This window comes from Lissotriton helveticus, chromosome 5_1, assembly GCF_964261635.1.
Source record: "Lissotriton helveticus chromosome 5_1, aLisHel1.1, whole genome shotgun sequence".
NCBI lineage: Eukaryota > Metazoa > Chordata > Amphibia > Caudata > Salamandridae > Lissotriton > Lissotriton helveticus.
In genome coordinates this window covers 1,430,931,629-1,430,955,651 of record NC_136065.1, presented here as the reverse complement: position 1 = coordinate 1,430,955,651, position 24,023 = coordinate 1,430,931,629, and the positions used below count along the sequence as shown (strand labels likewise).

At 44.6% G+C, this 24,023-nt stretch overlaps 1 protein-coding gene across 1 annotated transcript in view; it reads left to right on the top strand.

Annotated features, from left to right (window-relative positions):
* LRIG2 (leucine rich repeats and immunoglobulin like domains 2) overlaps positions 1–24,023 on the top strand; it is a 412,722-nt gene that overhangs the window by 112,826 nt on the left and 275,873 nt on the right. Inside the window, exons 4-6 of the mRNA XM_078644436.1 lie at positions 5,416–5,550; positions 8,154–8,297; positions 9,687–9,830. Coding sequence (XP_078500562.1) covers positions 5,416–5,550; positions 8,154–8,297; positions 9,687–9,830 — 423 coding nt within the window. The remainder of the gene's footprint in view (positions 1–5,415; positions 5,551–8,153; positions 8,298–9,686; positions 9,831–24,023) is intronic.

Genomic DNA, 24,023 nt, shown 5'->3' with positions numbered 1-24,023 from the left:
TGGTGTGAATAATAAGTTCTCTCTAAGGGTGATAAAGATGAGAGCACAATGTGCTTGTTAAAATACCCCTCACACACTAAAAAAATCCTTTAGTGTCATGCTTCTTCATGGGGGTCGTCCCGTCCCTCTACGGGGCGGGGCGTGCTACGACCTACGAGCTACGCGGGAGCACTGTTGTTTGTGACGGAGGCTATGTGGCAGTGCAGTGTGAGTGATGTCCGTGAAGTGTAGGGACCTAGTTATGTGAGTGTTTATTAAAAAAAGGTTAAAAATTCCCTGGCTAGTAGAAAAAATATATTTTATTCACTTCTCTGGCTGGGAACGTTAAGAAGGGGGTTTTGGGGTAGAGCGATTAGCTTGCTACCTGGTCTACATGTTTCGTAAGCAGTCCCCTACTGCTTACTCATCAGGACCTTCTAGTGGTCCCTACCGAAAAGTGCTCGGTTTCTAAAGTAGTAAGCCTACAGTCCTACAAACTAGCAGCAAAAATCAGCTGGTAGTTTTGGCTTCAGGGCATGAGCTGGCCAAGTTGAAGCGGGATAAATTTATCAAAAAAGTGGACCTATTGCGGTCTCTGTAAAAGAAAATGGAAAAAAGGAGAGAAATACACCAGATTTATACAAAAATATACATAATCTGTCGTTCAGCACAGGTTAATAACTGTGGCACTGGTCTCACTATACGTCCGTATTTGCACGTTTCATAAAGCTTTAACTTAAAACTTCATGTGCAGAGGAAAGGTGCACTATACCATCCCCTGATTGTTCGTTTGCACTTGGTGACCGAACATCGTATGACCCCACAGATTTAGGGCTGACTTGTATCAACACACACCCCCATATCTCAATGCACACATCAGCAACCCACAGGGTTAAGACTGGAGGGACCCGATTCATTCGAGGAAAATATTTAAAAAAAAAAGGAATTTTTAAAAAAAGTAATAAAAGTTACTACTAGACAAGGAAAAGGGTTATGATACATACTACTTTGGCAAACGTTGTATGCCCCATGAGCTGGCAGGCGATGGGTATTCCACTCGGTAATCTGTAAAAGAAAGCCGTGCCCTTTGTGTGAAATACAGGTGCCATGGTAGTTCGTTTCTGCCTCGTGGACCATATTTATTAGAGACTCATGGTCAGAGTCAGTTACTCACATTTACCGCATAAGTACACTGCCTTAATCCTACCCGTGCTGCCGCTCCGAGGATTATTGGCATCTTACTCTCGGCATCAATATAACCTCTGAACTGCACTGTCATCCCAATTAACTTGTGACGGCAAAACACTAGAGCGCTGACCAAAGATGGCCGCCATTGGCGGAACATCGGGTGGTACATTAGCGGAAGTCTTTCTTCCATGGTTATTGTGTGCAATGAAGATTACTGGTAAATCATATTCATCAATGAAGATTACTGATAAATCATATTCATCAATTATTATTATTTGTAGTGGCCAAGGCTCACAAAGAAATAGAGTGTTTCATGTTTGTAGAAATGTTTGGAAAATGTTGCTATTCGTGTCTGTGGTTGGTGGCACAGTGTAGAGTTCGATATCGATGCATATAGCGAACTGCTTTCGGGACTGAATAAAAACGCTGGAGTGAGCAGGCTGTCTTCCGATTTTTTTTTTATGGAGCTTGCATATTTGTTAGAGGGCTGTTTCTAACCATAGCAGTACTGCCACGAGAAGTGTTTAGTTGTTGGGTAGTCTTTATAAACAGATTTTAGTCGTTTCCACGGTGATGTGGCACAGTAAAAAGTTCGTACATCCAATATATACAGTGGGCTACATGTGGAACTGTACACAGTTGCTAAAATGAAAGATCTGCCTTCAATGCTCATATGCAGTATAAAAGTTGTTCAGAAACAGATGTCAGCCCATTGGGGCTACCATAAGGAGCCTGATGGTTACAGGGCCGTAATTTTTCGCATGGAGAGTGCCTTTCAGTGGGGATTATGTCTGCAAGATCTTACAGCTGGCCCCAAGGTATTTCATCATTCAGCCCATGTTTATTGGATTTTATACGGAAAACCCACCTTTGTTCTTTCTCCAATAGGTGTTTCTCATTGTCAATCTGCTCTATCACGGTCCAGGTAATGTCCTCTGGTTTGTGCCCTCTTTCAAGGAAGTGGTTGGTTAATTTTGTGCTTGATTTCCTGCATTTTATTGTGCTCTTATGTTCACCTATTCTAGTCTTGACGGCCCTGCTCGTCATGCTGAGGTATTCAAGGTTGCATGGGCAGGTGATTAAGTACACGACATTAGTACTGTTGCAGTTGCTGAAGCTTCTCTGCTCCCATTTTGTCCCATTATTATAAGTTAGTGTCTTACTCTTTTTGGTTAGGCAACACACCTTACATCCACCACAAGGGTAGTGTCCTTGTACAAAGTTAGGGTTCCCTTGGGCATTTACCTTGTCTTCCTTCGGTCTAGTGTGTACCAATATATCTCTTACACTCTGTGCTCTTTTGTGCGAAAACATTGGTTTTGCAGTAGTATGTTTAATAACCCTTTTCCTTGTCTAGTAGTAACTTTTATTACTTTTTTTAAAAATTCCTTTTTTTTTTTAATATTTCCCTCGAATGAATCGGGTCCCTCCAGTCTTAACCCTGTGGGTTGCTGATGTGTGCATTGAGTTATGGGTGTGTGTGTTGTTACAAGTCAGCCCTAAATCTGTGGGGTCATACGATGTTCGTTCACCAAGTGCAAACGAACAATCAGGGGATGGTATAGTGCACCTTTCCTCTGCACATGAAGTTTTAAGTTAAAGCTTTATGAAACGTGCAAATACGGACGTATAGTGAGACCAGTGCCACCGTTAGTAACCTGTGCTGAACGACAGATTATCTATATATTTGTATAAATCTGGTGTATTTCTCTCCTTTTTTCCATTTTCTTTTACAGAGACCGCAATAGGTCCACTTTTTTGATAAATTTATCCCGCTTCAACTTGGCCAGCTCATGCCCTAAAGCCAAAACTACCAGCTGATTTTTGCTGCTGGTTTGTAGGACTGTAGGCTTACTACTTTAGAAACCGAGCACTTTTCAGTAGGGACCACTAGAAGGTCCTGATGAGTAAGCAGTAGGGGACTGCTTACGAAACATGTAGACAGCTAATCGCTCTACCCCAAAACCCCCTTCTTAACGTTCCCAGCCAGAGAAGTGAATAAAATATATTTTTTCTACTAGCCAGGGAATTTTTAACCTTTTTTTAATAAACACTCACATAACTAGGTCCCTACATTTCACTGACATCACTCACACTGCACTGCCACATAGCCTCCGTCACAAACAACAGTGCTCCCGTGTAGCTCGTAGGTCGTAGCACGCCCCGCCCCGTAGAGGGACGGGAAGACCCCCATGATGAAGCATGACACTAAAGGATTTTTTTAGTGTGTGAGGGGTATTTTAACAAGCACATTGTGCTCTCATCTTTATCACCCTAAGAGAGAGCTTATTATTCACACCATCCGCATATATATAAAAACCAAAAAATAAAATTATCACCACCACACATTGATAGAATCCTTATGTTTATGTATAATAAATAATATCCTTATAAAGTCATAAGAATCATATCCATATTTTGTAATAGCCCATGCAGTCCAAATACGGCAAGGCTACTCCCCTAGACTCCTAGAAAGTACAACGCGTTCTTTAAACAAACCAAACCTCCAGCAACCTGGGATTTCCCCATGCTTTTCTTTTGATTTGTCCTAGAACTCCTGCGAGCACTGAAAGAACGGCCAGTTCTTAGTGACATCTTTTATTGACGTCTTATGTCCAACCTTACGTCAAACCCGGCACCTTTCAGGTATAAATATACCAACAGTTGCCTTAAGCAAACACACGGTGGTTTGGAGCAGAGCGGCTATCTACTTGCCAGAGAGCCCTGCTGATGCGAGAGCCCACGGACGCCGCCCCTCCCTTTTGACGCACTGAGAAAGACGCTGTCTTTTTCTCCAGCCGAGAAAATCCAGCTCCGGTGTTTCCAGCCGCCCTTGCGGGTTGCTGGGATATCCAGTCCTGAAAGAGATACCAGACCTCCTGCTTTCTATTACCCAGGTACGGAGCTGACTAAACCCTTAAGAGAATTCTTGATTCAGATCCTTGGCAAAAACCAACTTAACTTAAACTGCTACTTACTTACTCCTTCCCACGTATTAGGCTTAGGTCAGTTACACCGGAGTAGGCGTAGATTAGAAGCACCAGTTGAGTACGTTAGTCAATGTATTTATGTATGTATATATTTTATCCATTTTAAAGTATCATATGGCTAAGAAACCATATCAATGCTTTTACAGTATTATTTCATAATACTCCTTTTACTGTACGCACTTTACTTTATGTTAAGTATTGCAATTGTAGCAATTCATTTCTCTTGCATGAGAAAGAAGACTGCTCAATAAATAACACCTTTTATTGAAAACGCCCGTCTCTCTATTTCTCTGCACTCTGGTGCAACTAAGTATGCACGATTGACTGAGTAAAATAGCTGTCTTTTTTTCACACGACTCTAGCGATACACTCTTATTCTGAGGGAGCAAAGTTGTCATGTTATATTGTTGTCAGAAGCTAACCCTACTTGTCTATCCAGGGAAGTTAAACTCCTCCTTGTTTATTCGAGAAAGTTTCTAGTGACCTCTGAGCTAGCTGGCAAAACTAATTAAGTCTAATATAGTCAGTAGAGACCTAGTCGACCTCAGTCCTACGTCTACACTGCTGTTTATATTATTCCAATGCGCAGAGCCTATTGGGAATATAGGAACTACACTACAAGATGAGTTACAATTCAATCTTACTGCTTTGGAATGATGATGGATTTTTAGAACACAGGTTTGCAATCTCCCACCCCTATCTATATTTGCTAATTTTACATTTTAATTTCCTTTCCTGGAAAAAAGATTTATGAATTTAAATTGTCATGTTTTATTTAAAAAAAAAAACAAAAAACAAGTCTTCAGGTGTAAATTATTCAGAAACTTGCGAGAAGAGCTGTTAAGGTTTTGGTATCAAAGTAAACTTTGTCTTAAGAGAAACATGTCTCCGGTTTAATGAATATTTTTCCCCATGCATTTAACACTTAAGATGCTAATATCAATTTGCTAATTTGTCAGTACTGTATTTCAAATTGTAATACAGCTGCAGAGCTGCTGTAAAATCTGCTTACGCTTCTAAACATACAAGGTCCCTGCAGTGGGCTTTCCTACATAACAAATCAGCAAAAATGCAGAATAGTTTGTTGGAGCAACGTCATATAAGAAAATGATATCACCTATGATTGATGCGTCTTTCGCGGCAAAAGGGACATATGTCATCCTCTTAAAAGGAAATTTGTGATATTATTGCCAAATTAAATATGCCAGTACAATTAATTTGTGCATTTCGAGTTGTAAATATTTTCTTTGTTTTGCAGAGTTCACAATAAAATTACAAATCTAGATGCTGAACAGCTCCAGTTTTACGGCTCACTAGAAATTTTGGATCTGAGTTCCAACCTCATCTCGGAAGTTAAAGCTTCGTCTTTTCCACGAATGCAGCTGAAGCACCTGTAAGTAGACCGCAGGCCAGCTTCTTTCTCCCTTAAGAGAGTGTATTGCTGTTTACTGTTTCTCCACAAGAGAAACGCGACTCTTGATTTTCATTTATTATGTATTCATATATTCAGTTCTGGACTTTTATTCAATGCAAATAGCAGGCTTAGGTGCTGCTAATGCTAAAACTTGCTTTTTAAACCTTGGTAAGTAGAAACAATGGAGTGAATGCCAAAGAAACAGAGTAAAGCTGCTGATTTCCCAAGGTAGAAACAGTATGTGGTAATATGTGTTCACGACGCAAGGAAACCTAAACTCACCAGCCTCTTTCCTTGCACATATTAGACTATGTGGTTGATACTAATTGTGCCCTATAGGCTGTCAATATAAGTGCTGATATGAGAAATAGTTTGATTCAGGAAAGGATAACTAATACATTAATTTACTTTGTTTTACTCTTGGAACCGTATTCCTGAGTGTGCATACATCTATTTTCTAAGCTTCTTAAAAATTATTAGCATCTAAACAGTTCTTTAAAATGATTTGCAGTGCAACAAAGCCACAATCGGATTATATATCCATTGGTTAGGGAATACATTGCAAAAGGGCGGAATCACAGTACGGGACTATGAATATCCACTGCAGAACCAAACGTGCTTCTGCACATTCCTAAAAATTCACTTCTTTCCAAAGAACTGCAGCTGTCCTCTAGAGTATTGCAAAAATATACTCTGTGCCTTACTAAAAACAAACGTTGAGGTTACGTTTGACTTGCAATGCATTTTTAAGAGAAATGCTAGTAATGGCTAAGTTGCATATGCAAGCTGATATACCCTCAGACATTTGAGGTTGTGCCCTTGAACAGTGTTGAAGTAAACAGTAAAGTAATATGGCAGCAATTTACTACATCGAGTGATCTTCAGAGTATCCGATGTTCCAAATGTGTAGTGGGAGGGCGTGTATTAGGGTGAATGAGTCACACATAAATAAAACTGGCTGACTATTTTAATTAATATATTTTGTAGCATGTCCTTGCTATTATATGGCTTAAGCTTGATATTGTGCTTCAGTTTAAAGGCAGTTGTGTTTGTTGTGCAGAGTTCTTTCTTGGAGTGACTATTCTAGGGAAACCCTTAAAAACTCACCCACTCCACGAGCACACCGAAAGGCTGAAGCAGTGTGCAAAGAAAGTTAATTACAATTCTGTTTGTTCAACTCCCTTTGGATTGCCGGAGCTGAAAACCATACGCAAAAGATTTTTTTTTTAATTTGTGGAATAATGCCAGTATACTTGCTCAGAGTGATGCAAGCCTAACAATGGTTGCAACTTAGAAGCAAAGCTGAATGGTGGTCTATCATAATGAGAATGGGACTGGGGTGACTCTTTTAGGTATGGCTGCCCAACCGTTTTAATAGTAATTTGAAGGTTCCAAGGGTATTGCAATATATTTCCTCTGAAGAAGGGTACCACATTGCTTACAACAATAGGAGACAGATTTGACTTTCAAAATGGGACTGTACTGAACTTCAAAATGGGTGGCTGGATGGTGCTTTTCTGGCGAGAGAGTGGATGTGGCAATTTAGAGGAGTGACATTTATTTGGACACGAAAGGAGCATTAATGGGGCTTGGAGGAGAAGGACACAATGTGTATTTAGAGACTTTCTGGTTGGGTCTTTGTGGAGGGTATCTCAACGGGATTTGGGCAGCTTATCTGTATTGGGCTTCACTTAATGATAGAGCTTTTATTTGTAGCTGGGACTTGGTGAGGCTTTGTGAGTGTATCCGATTGAGGCTTTGTGGGTGTGTCTCAGTGAGGGTCCGTGTGTTGTTGCCTAAATTAATCGGATCTTTTAAACATTGTATGGAGTATCCTAACCGTGGTACAGGGTCTGTACAGTGCCCCAGCGGAGTTAATGCCATAACGGTTTCTTTTAAAGATGTTCCTTAATGATTATATAATTTAAGATTTTTTTCACTCCCAAAATGTGTTACTTGGCACTGACTGACAGCGTCTAGCCAATGAGCAGTTAGATTTTCATCCTCTATTTCACCTAATTTCACGTGAGTGTATATTGTGTGTGGTTATATATGTGGCCACTATGGTATATGCGTTGTACATATCAGCAATGCCGAGTGATGGAGGTCTGTGGGTTCCATTTTGAAAGGCCTGTTCCTGTGCACAAGATTGGGTTGGTGTTGTTTTGAGAGTGGGTTAAGGTGTAGAATTAGCCAAGCATACATCAATGTTGCTGAAGAACAAAGAGCATAATTACTATGTCCTTGGTCTATCCATCAGCACGATGGCACAAACAAAAAAAAGAGATCCGGTGCCATTAAAATAATGTGCATTTGTAAAGAACATGTTCTTCCCATGGGGGTATTTTGGCACTGAATAGTAGATTTTTGTCGTTTCCCCTACTCAGTAGTACTCATTTTATGAATCTCTGAGGTCAGCATTTACACCAGTGACCTTGTGCCATCACAGATACTATAGAATGGGTACATAGAGCCACAAGACCAAGCAGACTACAGCTCAAGAGCTGGCCTTGTTTTCTATCCTGAAATTGTTTATCAACTGTATGTTTGAGTGCATGTTAATCGCAATATATTTTTTCTAGGAACCTGAGCAATAACCGGATATCCACTCTCGAAGCAGGCTGTTTTGATAACTTATCCAGCTCAATAGTAGTGGTGAAACTGAACAGGAACCGGATAGCCAAGATAGAGCCTAAAATTTTCAGATTGCCCCTCCTTCAACATCTGTAAGTAATTCGATCAAAGTAACAATATGCTTTTGGTTTTATTAATGATTGTCCATTTTGAAAGAGCCTATCTCCATTTGTCGCTGCCCATTGGAAAAGTGGGATAAGCATACTCTAGGGGTAGTGGCATCGGCAAAGGCATCAATGTAGAGAGGAACTTGGGACAGAGTGTTCACCTTTAGTTGGGAATTACAATGGTATTTACAGTTTAGATAGTAGCCATAAAATAATTTGGAGCTTGACCATTCCTTACCATTGGTTAGCTTCCACGTCTCTCTTGCTTATTATTCGCCATCGCCGTCTTCTTCCTCTTGAGGCTTCAGTGTTTGTCCTTGCCACGGAGCATGGACCTAGTACAACTTCGTGTTTGCAGCCAGTGCCCTTCAACTGGCCACACACTTGAACAGGTTCTTTAAAATAATTTGCCATGCACTTTATAACAATGCATGGCACCCTACAGTCGGTTTCCCTTGCCACTCCCTCTTGTTGCTTGTCCCACACCCTCCTCACGCGGTCCATTATTGCTTTAAGAGAGTAGAAAGTGGTGGCTAGAGACTATGATCGAGAGATATGTACACGATCCGTTCACCTTTGACAGCTCCCCATCGTCCTCCACAGCTAGTTGCCTGTGCCGCACCTTGTGGGGGTCTTGCCCGCTGCCCTTTAACAAATGTCCCCGCTCCCTCACTCTATATACCTGCCTCCCTTTCGCCCTAGTTTCTTGAGCCTGCCCACCCTTTTGACTTTTCTGGCCCTCCTGTCCCGCCATGGGTCCACATGTCCTCTTTCATCCCACTGCCTCCTCACTACCATGCCTTCTGTTGCCCCATCCCCATGTCATCTATGCCCCCACCTTCTGTGCTGCTCCTTGTTCCTCTGCCTCTCTCTCTCTTCTATCTAATGTTCCCCCTCTACCCTCTCCTGCCCTGTGCACCGTTGGAAAGCAGGTTGTCTAGTGCGATAGAAAGCAGAGCATTTAAATTGAAATCGCACCTTTGGCACCAGACTCTTAGTCTCTAGGCGCAGTGCTGTTCAAATGCTACCAAGCAGTGACTGACCACAGGTCAAGCAGTATTTTTGTGACCAGCTAATTTTCTGCCTACCACAAAGTAGTACATATTAATTGGGGGGCAGGGGAAAATTTTGCATGCATAACGCCAACCCAGGCCACACAATCCTGGGGGGCCTGGCCAGAAACTTTGTAGCATGATGCATGGTTTAGCGACCTTTACAACTCTTTTGCTTTTTTCCTTGTGATTTATCATATGGAACCAGAACCATTGTGCTTCCATTCTTTGTTGCAGTCCATTTTTTGATTTTGATAGCTAATATAAACATAATTTTTAAAGGACAGTCCTCTTACTGTTTGCTTTTTTTTATTTATTTCAGAGAACTTAAACGGAACAAGATTAAAATGATTGAAAGTCTAACCTTTCAAGGACTTGAGTCTTTAAAATCTTTAAAAATGCAGCGCAATGGTCTAAGCGATCTCATGGATGGGGCTTTCTTTGGCCTGGATAATATGGAACAGTTGTAAGTGCATTGATTTCTCATTGGATAAAGCAGATTGTAAATCAGAGAGCTGCACACTATGAAAATCCTGCAGTTTGATAATTGTAGATGGTTCCTTTTACCATGCAGATCCAAAGCTAGTCTCATTCCAGTCATAACACACATATCACTATGCCTTGTTACCATAACGGCTGCCAATGAAGACCCGCGTTTCTAAAAAGTGCTGGGGTGCTGTCCTAGTTGAAAGCATGTGCCTGCACAGGAAACATGTCTGACAAGACCGCTTTGAAATTTCTAACTTGCCTTAGTAGGTGCCTGAATAAGTACATGACAAATATTCTACAAGTATTGAAATATGCTGGATTTCTCCCCTTTTCTCTTTGATCTATATTAATTTACTAGTAATGACTAAACACACCAGACATCCCTTGTTCACTGCGATTTCCCTTTTCCAGCTCGTGCTCATGTTATCGGATAAACCCATAGGTCTGTATTTTCTTACTGCACCTTTGGATGTGACCAGTAGAAAGGACATTGCCACCTACATTTTTACTTGTATTTTCATGTGCATTTGGTATTATGTTCAGTGTATAGTCGGTGAGCAGCCATCACAACGCGGGCATTACCACGCGCTGTAAATATCATGCTGTGTACAACCCTGTGGCTATACGGTCGTATGACATTAGAACGCAGGCTTTTACCGCGCGTGCCATTACGACACTGCTTTTACAACGCAAGTCGTTTCAACGACTTGCGCTGGAGGGCGCTGTTGGAAAAGGAATAGTTTAATTTTCTATTCCAACACCTTCCTACTGTAACGTGGGCTGAGTTGGAATAGAAAATGAAACTATTTCACTAGCCAGCGCTTACAGCGCAAGTCGTTGTAACGGCTTGCGTTGTAAAAACAGCATCGTAATGGCACGCGTGGTAAAAGCCCGCGTTCTAATGTCATACGACCGTATAGTCGCAGGGTTGTACACAGCATGATATTCATTTTTGGGGTTTCATCACTTCAAAGTGGTTCCCAGTGAAGGTCAATGAGCAAACCAATCTAAAGACACTATATGTATGTGTATGTATGTATGTATACATATATATATATATATATATATATATATATATATATATATATATATATATATATATATATATATATATATATATGTTCGAGGCATATGGGCTGCAGATGGTACATTTATGAATAGATCGCCATCTGGTGTTGGGCTCGGATGATTGCACTTGTTTTTCTTCTGGAGAAGTCTTTGTCGTCATCGATGACTCCTCCTCTAGGTGTTAGTGCGCATGGGCATCGGCTCCATCCTTAGATAGTTTTTTTCCGCCATCGGGTTCGGATGAGGATCGAAGCGCTCCGGATCGACTTTGATAAAGAAAGTTATATTCGGCGCGTAACCCTTTCCAATTCGACGGTATTGGTTATCGAACGCGACTACACTTCCATCTCGACGCGTTTTGAAGAACGACGACTACGAGAATACCAGCTCGACGTAGTCCAGCCCGGAGTCCATGGAAAGGACTCCATTCAAAAAATGTCCAGCGTGTGGTGCTAAGTTCCCACACAAGGACCTACACGAGGTGTGCAACCTCTGCTTGTCCCCTGAACACGAATCCAGGGACTGTGAGGCCTGTGCAGCATTTTCCTCAAAATCGACGATTAGAAACCGTCGAGCCCGAAGACACGAGGTATCGAGAATGCAGTCACAAGCAATCCCGGAGCTGTTCGAGGACCAGCACCCAGAAGAGGAAGAAGAAGAGGGCGACGAGGCGGGGTCAGAAGTGGACGAGTCCGACGTCGAGGAAATCGACGTCCAACAAACCGTGAGTGACGACGTCCCTTTACCAAAGAACAGACCCCGCACGGTGTCGACCCCGCCCTCGAGCCCGGTCAGACAACCGAAAAAAGTTTCCGACGCCCCGCCTTCGGGCCCGGCAACGAAACCGAAACCGAAACACTCGGTCTCCCATCATGGTGGTTCCGATAAACGACCCACCCCGACATCGACACCGAAGCTCCATATCAAGGAAAGCTCGAAGTCGAAACAGTCCATGTCGACACAGAAACACGCTTCGACGTCGAAAACAACATCGACACCGAAGACACCCTCGACACCGAAGACACCCTCGACACCGAAGACATCGGATCCGAATAAAATCTCGGTGCCGAAAATACAAATGGACAGTCAAAAGAAAAAACACCTTTCTGACCCGAAAACTGCGGTACCGACACAGGAATATAAAACTGATCCTAAACAAAAGACTCGGTTTATTGATCCACAAACTGGCAAGGTAGTCACAGAACTACCCAAAAAGAGGAAAAATGAACAATCGGACGACAAAACTCCTCCGAAGAAGAGAACAATGGCGACAAATACAACTCCTCCCCCTTCTCCACATCCTAGAGACACACCCTCTTCTCCTATTCCTCACAATAGGCCAGCTATTCCTCCCACACGACCATCTACACCTACAACAGATGTAGAAAGTGACACAGGGGAGGGAGAACATCCTGGGGATGATGAAGACACAATCCCAGAGAACGCAGACCCATGGGAACAGTACAATGTAGGGTCAGATAACGATAACGACCCTGAATTGTATCCGTCAAAACCTTCACCTCCTGATGATAATACTGGGTTTGCGCAACTCATTAATAGAGCAGCAAAATACCACAAGGTAGAACTACATGCAGAACCTCAAATAGAGGATTTCCTATTAGAAACACTACCTGCTGCACAAAGAACATCAGGAACACTACCAATGCTTAAGGGCCTTCTCAATCACACATCAGAGATATTCAAAGACCCGGTGAGGGCTAGGGTACTGAACCCAAGAATTGATAAGAAATATAGGGCAGCTCCAAAAGACCCAATATTCATCAAGGGACAAATTCCTCTAGACTCACTAGTGGTCACAAACGCTCGCAAGAGAGCAAACTCTTTATCTACAGGGGAAGCTCCACCTCCTGACAAAGAGTCTAAGCTAATAGATGCCTCTGGCAAGAGAGTTGCATCTCAAGCGGCAAACAGCTGGCGCATAGCTAATACACAAGCACTACTTGCAAGGTATGACAGAGCGCATTATGATGAGTTAGAGAAACTCATCACACATCTCCCTAAAGAACATCAAAAGAGGGCAGATCAACTCATACAGGAAGGGAAGTTAATTACTAACACTTCAATCAAGTGCGCCCTAGACGCGGCAGACACTGCAGCAAGATCCATAAACACAAGCCTCATGTTAAGGAGACATGCATGGCTCAGGGTTTCAGGGTTCAAACAAGAGGTGCAAACTTCATTACTGAACCAACCTTTTGATGAGAAAACACTTTTCGGCACAGGGACAGATGAGGCCTTAGAAAAGATGAAAAAGGATACGGAAACAGCTAAATCAATGGGAGCATTGCAACAGCCGACCCAAAGAGGTTCCTTTCGTAGGTCCACCTATAGAGGAGGATCCAAAAATACAGGTACAAGCCAGCAACAAACCTCTTTTACACCGACATCACCCAGAGGTAATTCTAGAGGTAGTTACAGAGGTAACAACAGCAAGGGTAGAGGACGCGGAAACAACAACCGCAACTCTCCAACCCCAAAGCAGTGACTTCATACAGCTCCCCCCAGACCATATAACACCGGTCGGGGGACGCCTATCACAGTTCCTACCTGTCTGGGAAAACATCACATCAGACAGGTGGGTGAGACAAATTATCCAACATGGTTATTGCCTGGAACTCACATCTACCCCACCAAACATCCCCCCCAAACAGCGTCCAATGAAACAAGATCACTTAACACTGTTAAAACAAGAAGTACTATCTCTGCTACAAAAGCATGCCATAGAGAAGGTTCCAAAGCAACAGCAAGGAACAGGAGTATACTCCCTATACTTCCTAATTCCCAAAAAGGATGGGTCTCTAAGGCCAATACTAGACCTAAGACCTCTCAACGCATACATAAATTCGGAACATTTCCACATGGTCACGCTCCAACAAGTACTTCCTTTACTGAAGAAAGGGGACTTTCTTTCTACGCTGGATCTAAAAGACGCTTACTTTCATATCCCGATTCACAAAGCCCACTGGAAATATCTAAGGTTTGTGGTAGAAGGATAACATTATCAGTTCAAAGTCCTTCCGTTTGGTGTCACGACGGCGCCAAGGGTGTTCACAAAATGCCTAGCGGTGGTTGCAGCCCACCTAAGAAGACAACAAATACATGTCTTCCCATACTTGGACGACTGGCTAATAAAGGCCAAGTCACAAGAAGAATGTCTTCAGAACACACAGAAGACAATTCACATGCTGCACCAACTAGGGTTCACTGTGAACTACACAAAGGCACACCTGCAATCAAGCAAGGTTCAACAATATTTAGGGGCCACTATAGACACAGAAAAAGCCAAAGTATACCCCGATCCAGTCAGGATCCAGACAATGCTTACAATCATTCAAAAATTTCAGCCACAACACTCATTAACAGCAAGAGTGTTCATGCAGATGTTAGGGATGATGTCATACTGCATACTGCTAATACCATATGCCAAACTACAAATGCGTCCGCTACAAGAATGTTTAGCGACACAGTGGAATCAGGCTCAAGGACAGATTACAGATCTGGTGTTGGTAGACGACCGCACACACCGCTCTCTGAAGTGGTGGAACACAACAAACATTGCCAAGGGGCGGTCGTTCCTAGAACCAATTCCACAGGTGACAATTGTAGGAAGGTAGATCCCTGACTATGGTTGCCCCCAACTTTTTGCCTGGTGTTTTGCTGGTTTTCTGACTTAGTTGACCTGGGGCCCTGCTATTCAGGACCCCAGGCCTACTGCTCTCTCTGTAAAATGGATTCCATGTACCCTAGGTACATATCTAATTGGATACTGAGTCACCTTATCAGTCCCTGTACAGTGTACCTTAGGTACCCAGGGCATAGGTGTACCCAGGGCCTACCAGGGGCTGCAGCATGTATTATGCCACCCCTGGCTGGCCATCCAAATCTGACACAACTGGCTGCCCGACAGCTGGGGCAAGGTGGTGTAATCACCCTTTGCTTTAGATATAGTATACCTATATCTAACCCTAAAATGGACACACAGATCTCCTATCAGTCACTCCTATGGCAGGCCTTGACAATCCTGAAGGCAGAGTGCTTGGAATCGTGTGAGATAGTGCTCTGGCATGAGCTGAGCCTGTCTGCGGCTTTCGGGATCCATCCCTTAGCCGTTTCCATGATATCGCATACCATATACTCTTTAAGTGCATTATAATCCTCGCGGTTATATGCCAACTCTGGTATCGCTTTATCAAAACATGTCGAGTAAGGTGTCATACGAATTGGAATACTAACCCCTCGCCAATTCTGGCGAAGGGGTTAGCATTCCACCCTTCTAGAGGGACACGACATGTATGTAACCCCGGTTAAAGTTAGACAGAGCCTTAGCTCCACAAAATGGATACTGCCACCGAGACACAAGTCTGCCCTCCTGCTGCTGGGAGTCCTCCCAGCCCAGGAGGCAAGGACAAAGGGTTTCCTGCCAGGGGCGGTGCCAGCACCGTACCAGACAGGATTTTGTGTATCCTAGGTAGGCAGGGCTTTAGAGGAAGGTGACTGCAAGTGGCACCCCGGTGCTCACTGTGCATAGGCCGGCTGAAACCAGTTCCAGGGGCACTCCAGCCCCTGGCCTGGGGAAAGCCCGCCAAAGGAGAGGGGTGTAACCACCCCCCTCCTAGTCCCACCCATAGGGCAGGACTTAGTCGCGTGCCAGCCCCATTTTGCAGGATAAAGGTAGGAACTGGCCCCCTTCCAAATCAGATCATCTTTGAATCCTGAAACTACTTTCTGCAAGAAGGAACTCAAGACTCTTCTCAAGATTTCTCCCTTGTGACTAAGGAGTAGTCACCCTGCAGCAGCAGGCACCAACCAAGCATCGCGGTTTGTTGCCAGTCTCTCCTTCGGATCAAGACTGCCCCAGCACGACGAGAACCGGCTTCCCTGGCACCTCTGACCTCAACCTACATCATCAGCCCAGCTCTGATCCGTGGGTGTGACGTGACCTCGAGGGACCGGCCATCTTCAGAACTGCACGACGCTTGTCCAGCACGACTCCCGAGTGACCCTCGACTGAGTGCTTTGGGGTAAGAGAAGCCCCGACCCTGAGCAGCTCCAGCACCGAAGTTCAGCCCCCCTGCATCCACGAGATCTGCGTGGGGCCCTTCTGCTCTTTGCTGCCAACCGCGTTGTCCAGGTCGCTTGCCCGTTGGCCTGTGACCCCTTCACGACGCTCCACGACGACAACTACTGCTGGTCTGGTTGCTCCAGACTAGCCCTTGCTCCCCTCCAACAGAGGAGCACCCTGGACCCTCCTGGTCCACTCAAGACGCCATTTTAGGTCCACCGCGTGGGCCTTGCATTTGCCAAGACTTGTTGCCCCAATCCTGGGTCCAGCGACGTCGACAGCAAGAACCTTCGTGGGACAGCTCGCACCTCCATCCTGGTCGCCGACAACGCCTCCTGGTCCGAGAGACTGCAGAGCCCAGCAGCGCCCACTCACCTGACTGCGGTGACTTCGCCCGGTGCCATCCTGGTGCCCACTTAATCACTGGCTAGTGATTCAGAACTTGGTCCCCTCTGCTTTCAGGTCTTCTTCTTCCCTGATCCAGGCTTGGATCTCTTCGAACTTTTCTTCACTGGCCGCCTGCCAGCAACTTCTTCTTCAGGCTCCTGGTCCGTCAACGAGGGTTTCCGACGCAACTTGAACCCTATGCAGCTGCAGCCCCTGGACTAGGTAAACTGAGTACTCCGGTGCTCCAGCATAGTCCAACACTCTAAGTGTTCGGATCCACTCCTGTTTTTGTCCCAGCTAGTCGGGTTCGCCCGAGAACAGTGACTTTGTAAATTCTAGCTTCCATAGACTTTGTCCCGCATCCCGCGTGAGAGTGCACACTCTGCACCCGAGTTCCCTAGGCCTCCTGCTGGTAATCTAAAGGTTCAGTAGTCCAGTCCTAGCGATCCCAAAGCCTCTGAGAAACTTACCTGCTAGTAATTCGCATTCCACTTTCATAGTATATGGTTTTTCGTGCCCCTCAGGCATTTGTGTAAATTGTGCAACTTGAAGTATTTTTATAAGAGTTTTGTTGTGTGCTTAGCTCCCTGTCTCATAAAGAGCCAGGGTAGTCTTGTTATAAATAAATATCTGTTTATTTTCATAACAACTTGTGTGGTGTCCTTTCACTTGGTGTTCAAGGGGTAATGTGATGGTAAAACAGCTGGCTTAACACGCCCTCTAGAGTCTTAGCCTTAGACTGCTCGTATCCATGCTACTAAGATAGCTGGTCTATAAGGTTGACTTACAACCAAGCATCAATAAGGGTTGTTTGGACTGATACATAGTGATCACTAGAATAGTGAGCACTGCATATCAGGCCAACTTCTCACAACAATAACAGCGGACGCATCGCTCACGGGATGGGGAGCGCATATGGAGAAATATACAGTACAAGGAAGATGGAGTGTGCAGGAAAGAAGGCTGCACATCAATCATCTAGAACTACTAGCAGTGTTTCTAGCATTGAAAGCCTTTCAAATGCATGTTACCAACAAAGCAGTCCTGATCAGAACAGACAACATGACAGCAATGTATTATATTCAAAAACAGGGGGGACGCACTCTCTCCAACTATCCAGACTAGTGCAGGAAATTTGGCGATGGGCCATTCCTCAAAACATCTATCTGTTAGCAGAACACCTACCAGGAGTTCAAAACCAGATGGCAGACATCTTAAGCAGACAGTCGGAACAAATACACGAATGGGAACTGCACCAACAAATACTGCAACCATTCTTCCAAAGATGGGGACAACCAGAGATAGACCTCTTTGCCACTCATCAGAACGCAAAATGCCAAACCTTCGCGTCCAGGTACCCACACCACCTGTCGCAGGGCAATGCGTTATGGATAAATTGGTCCAAGAAATTTGCATACGCTTTTCCCCCCTCTCCCACTAATCCCATTAGTGGTCAGAAAGCTGCAACAACACTCAATGACCATGATACTAGTAGCACCCACGTGGGCACGACAACCGTGGTTCACCACGCTCTTGCAACTCTCACAAGTGCCACACCAAAAGCTAAGAATTCTACCCATGCACCTTACACAGAACCATGGAGAAATAATGCACCCAGATCCCACACAACTGAACCTAGCGATCTGGCTCCTGAAATCCTAGAATTTGGGTACTTCGATCTACCCCCAAATTGCATGGAGATAATTAAGCAAGCGCGACGTCCCACCACCAGAGCATGCTACGCAGCTAAGTGGAAGAGGTTTGCTATATACTGTACCACTAAGAATATCAACCCTCTGGACGTATCAACAAAGGAGATTATTTGCTACTTACTACACTTACAGCACTGTAATCTCGCGTACACATCTATCAGAGTACATCTAGCAGCTATAGCAGCGTACCTACAAAACAGGCAGCACATATCCCTGTTTAGAGTGCCAGCGATAAAAGCCTTCATGGAAGGCCTTAAGAGAGTCATTCCACCAAGATTACCACCTTCCCCGGTCTGGAACCTCAACGTAGTACTCACCAGACTAATGGAACCACCTTTCGAACCTATGCATAGGTGTGAAATACAATTCCTTACATGGAAGGTGGCCTTTCTTATAGCCATTACCTCACTCAGGAGAGTAAGTGAATTACAGGCATTGACAATACAAGAACCATTCCTACAATTACATCAGAATAAAGTGGTTCTTAGAACAAACCCAAAGTTCTTGCCTAAAGTAATTTCAGCATTTCACATCAATCAACCGGTGGAACTACCAGTCTTTTTCCCAAAGCCACAGACGGTAGCAGAAAGGGCCCTACATACACTAGATGTCAAAAGGGCCATTTTGTACTACATAGAAAGGACACAAAATTTCAGGAAAACTAAACAACTATTTGTAGCATTTTCCCCAACACATAAGGGCAATCCTATCTCTAAAGCAGGCATCGCTAGATGGATTGTAAGATGTATACAAATATGTTACATAAAAGCAAAGAGAACATTAACTGTTCCTCCTAGAGCTCATTCTACACGTAAGCTAGGAGCATCTATGGCATTCTTAGGAAACATTCCCCTAGATGACCTATGTAGAGCAGCAACTTGGTCTACACCACATACCTTTACAAAGCACTACTGTGTTGATGTGCAGGCTACACAACAAGCCAGAGTGGGCCAAGCTGTATTAAAAACTCTATTTCAAACAGTTGCGACAGACACGGGTGACCACCGCTAGGGAGGTAACTGCTGTATAATCTATTCATAAATGTACCATCTGCATCCCATATGCCTCGAACGGAATATGCTACTTACCAGTATGCATCTGTTCTTGGGATAGAGAGCTGCAGAGTGGTACATGCCCTCCCTGCCTCCCCGGAAACAAGTGTCTGTCCCAACATTGTCTTATTTAGATACACTTACATGGGCATACCTTTATGTATTATACTACACTACTCCATCTAACCCTACTATGGCAAAACAATCTAAGGATGGAGCCGATGCCCATGCGCACTAACACCTAGAGGAGGAGTCATCGATGACGACAAAGACTTCTCCAGAAGAAAAACAAGTGCAATCATCCGAGCCCAACACCAGATGGCGATCTATTCATAAATGTACCACTCTGCAGCCCTCTATGCCAAGAACAGATGCATACTGGTAAGTAGCATATTCCATATATATATATATATATATATATATATATATATATGATTCAAGTTCCTGCTCCGTTCTTACACGAGGGAAAGCATTCCTTCAACAACGAAAACCACAGGTACAGACCACTCCACAGCGCTAAAGTTGCAATATCAAAGGTAGTTTATTCTCTCGTAGTTGTCAGCATGACGCGTTTCGGCTACGACACGGTAGCCTTGATCACATCTATATATATATATATGTTCGAGGCATGTGGGCTGCTGAATTCATATCTTAGCATAGATCGCCGCCTAGTGTTGGGTCCGGATGTTTGCACCTTGTTGTCTTGGAAGAGTCTTCGAAGTATCACGAGATAGGTGACTCCTCCCCTGGACTACAGTGAGCATTGGCATCTTCTCCATCCTCAGATTGTTTCTCTCCGCCATTGGGTTCGGATGCACTTCGACAACTCCAACTTTGGGATCGAAAGTTTCCTAATTTCTAAGGCCAAAAACCTCATAATTTCGACGGTATTGTTTCCGCTCGGTATCCCTCGACTCGACAACTCTTTCCAGCCATCTCTGGTAGTCGACGCGGGCCGTTGGGGCTTTTCGACGCCACGTGGGCCTTCCGCAGATGGAAAGAACCCCGTTTAAAAGATGCCCACAATGCCGATCCAAGTTTCCACATAGCGATAAGCATACAGTATGCAACAAGTGCCTGTCTCCGGAGCACAACGAGGAACATTGTCCAGCTTGTGCTCCGTTCCGGTCGAAGAAAACTATCCGAAGAGCTGCTCGCCAAGAGATGCATGTGAACCGGAAAACATTTTCGACGACGAACATAAACTTCCAGAGGCAGTGGACTCCGACCTAGAGCTAGTCACCGTAGAAGACCAGTTCGACTCAGATGAAGACCTCCCACCGGGGCAAACCGTGAGTACTAAAGCCCCTACCCTGCCTCCACCTCCAGACAAGGCTCCGGTCAAAGCATTGCCAAAAGGCCTTAGCCGTGACCGAAACACCGCTTTAGAAGCCCCGCCTTCCAGCTCGGCTCCGAAGAACATTACGAAGCCTTCCGGTACCCCGGGACCGAGCAAGACTCTTTCCAAAAAGGCATAAACTCAAAGACTGTTCCACAGCCTAAAACGGGCCACGACACTAGAAAAGTCATCGATCCGAAAAACACCGGCCAACCAAAAAAGGTCGTCGATCCGAAAAAGACTGTCGACCAGAAAAAGGGCGCCGATCCAAGTAAAACGGTCGACCCAAACAAGGGCGTCGATCCAAAAAAGACAGTCGACCCAAAAAAGGTAATCGAGCCGAAAAAGAATCGACCCGAAAAAGGCAGTCGATCCGAACACTGCCTCCGACCCGTAAAAGGCAGTCGGACTGAAAAAGGCAGTCGAACCGAAGGTCGTCGACCCGAAAAAACACATTGAGCCGAAAAAGCCTGTCGACCCGAAAAAGACCGTCAAACATAAGAAGGTGGTCGAGTCCAACAAGGCAGTCGAGCCGAAAACAGCTTTCGAGCCGCGAGACGTCGAGCCGAACAAAGCTCAAGATAAAAATAAAAAGAAGCAAGCGACCGATTCAAAAACATCGGCGCCGAAGCCATGGATAGTGGAAGAAGAACTTTTTCATCCTGATCCAGTGAGCCCAGACCAAAATAGACTGCATATAGACCCTAATACAGGACATATAACAGTCTACAATAAGAACAAGAGAAGACTAGACACTGAGGCTCCTTCTCCTGTTCCCCTAAGAAAAAGGACTTTGGGACATCCCCTTGTAGACCTTTTACACCTCCGCCTTTCACTCCTGACATGCCTTATGTTCCATATTCTCCTACACCTCCACATTATGATGAGGAAGAGAAAATGGGTGAATACCCTCATCAGGACTTTATAGACCCCGATGATCAGGGAAACCAAGATCACCCATGGGAAGATCAAAATGACCCTAATGACCCATATGATACACAACCCATACCAGATCCCTCCACATATCCCACTAAGCCATCCCCTACTGACGACACGGTTGCTTTTAACCAGCTAGTTGACAGAGCAGCTCAGTATCATGGTGTAAGCATGCACATTGACCCTATAGAGGAGGATTTCCTATGTAATACCTTCCCAACATCAGAGGAGAGTATACGCACACTCCCTATGCTAAAGGGAGTACTTAAGCACGCACCAGACATCTTTAAAGCCCCAGCCAGAGCACGTGTCCTCAATCCAAGAATTGAAAAGAAATATAAACCAGCCCCTACAAACCCCTCTTATATGAATTCTCATTTACCACTAGATTCTCTTGTTGTTTCTAACACCAGAAAAAGGGCGAATTCTCAAACAGGTGATGCCCCCCTCCTGACCAAGAGTAAAAAATCTTAGAAGCCTCAGGAAAGAGAGTGGCCTCTCAGGCAGCAAATACCTGGAGAATCGCCAATACACAAGCTCTTTTAACATGCTGTGACAGAGCACACTATGATGAACTGGAAAGATTATTACAACACCTACCAGACCTAATTCATGAAGGGAACTTCACCACTAACGCATCTATAAAATGCGCCCTTGATGCGGTTGATACAGCCGCTCGGTCTGTCAACACTAGTGTGTTGCTACGCCAGAATGCCTGGCTCCGCATCTCAGGTTTTAAAAATGAAGTACAGTCTACCATACTTAATCAACCCATTAACCAGGATTTCTTGTTCGGCCCAGCAGTTGATACCATCTTAGAAAAGATGAAGAAAGATACTGACACCGCAAAGTCCATGGGTGCACTTCAATTCCAACAGTCTAGGGGCTCCTTTCGCCGCTCCTCCTTTCGAGGCTGAGGCAGAGGCAACACATCACAAACCTCTTCATCATTTAAAACAACCCAAGGCACCTTTAATAAAGGCTCCAACAGAGGAAGCTATAGAGGAAATAATAACAAAGGCACAGGACGTGGTAATCACACCGGAGCCTCTGCCACCAACAAACAGTGACTTGTTCACACTCCCTCCAGACCACTTAACACCAGTCGGAGGCACAATAACACAATTCCTACCAGTCTGGAATGCCATTACCACAGACAGGTGGGTCAGACAAATTATCCAGTATGGTTACTGCCTGGAGCTCACTTCTACTCCACCCAACATAGCACCCAAACACCGTCCAATGTCAAAAGAACACATCACGCTGTTACAACAAGAGGTGCTGTCCATGCTAGAAAAGGGAGCCATAGAGCCAGTCCCTTTTCAACACCAGGGCACAGGGGTATACGCTCTATACTTTCTTATTCCCAAAAAAGACTGGTCCCTCAGACCAATATTTGACCTCAGACCTCTGAACCAATATATATACTTTCAGAGCATTTCCGTATGATCACTCTACAACAAGTACTCCCGCTACTCCAGCAAGGCGACTTCCTAGCTACATTAGACCTCAAGGATGCATCCAGCTCACAGGAAATACCTTAGGTTCACAATAGAGGGTCACCACTACCAATTCAAAGTTCTTTCCTTCAGGCTAACTACAGGACCAAGGGTTTTTACAAAATGCCTAGCAGTAGTAGCAGCACACCTCAGAAGGCAACACATCCATGCGTTCCCCTACCTGGACGATTGGCTCATAAGTCACCTCATACGTACAGTGTGCACACCATACATCTCAGACAATCCAGCTTCTCCACAGTCTAGGATTTTCCATAAATTACCCAACATCACATCTGCAGCCCTCCCACATACAATATCTGGGAGCAACAATAGATACCTCAGTGGCGAAGGCATATCCAAATCCAGCCACGATATCCAACATACAGTCTCTCATTCAAACATTTGAGCCACAACACTCCCTGCCAGCTCGAGTGTTCATGCAGCTTATAGGCATGATGGCCTCCTGCATATTCATTGTCCCTCATGCCCGACTTCAAATGCGTTCAATGCAGAAATGCGTAGCACAACAGTGGAACCAAGCTCAAGGACAACTAAAAGACCTAGTGTTGGTAAACAGTCGCACTTACAACTCTCTGCAGTGGTGGAACCCACAACACCTTTCCAAGGGGCGACTGTTCCAAGAGCCAGTTCCACAAGTAGTGTTACCTGCGGACGCATTACTGACAGGTTGGGGAGCCCACCTCCTTCAATACACAGTCCAAGGTCTCTGGACAGTCAAACAAAAGACATTGCATATAAATCACTTAGTTACTAGCAATATTTCTAGCAATGAAAGCCTTCCAGAAATACTTTTACAACAAGCCTGTGTTCATCCGGACGGACAACATGACAGCCACGTACTACATTCAAAAACAGGGAGGGACACACTCTCCCCAGCTGTCTCACCTAGCGCAGAGCATATGGCAATTCCCAAAAGCATCTTTCTCCTGGCAGAACACCTCCCAAGAATAGACAATCAGATCGCAGATCTACTGAGCCCGACACAGCCAACAAATACACGAATGGGAGATTCACCCTCAAGTTCTCCAACCATTCTTCCAAAAATGGGGACACCCAGAGGTAGATCCGTTTGC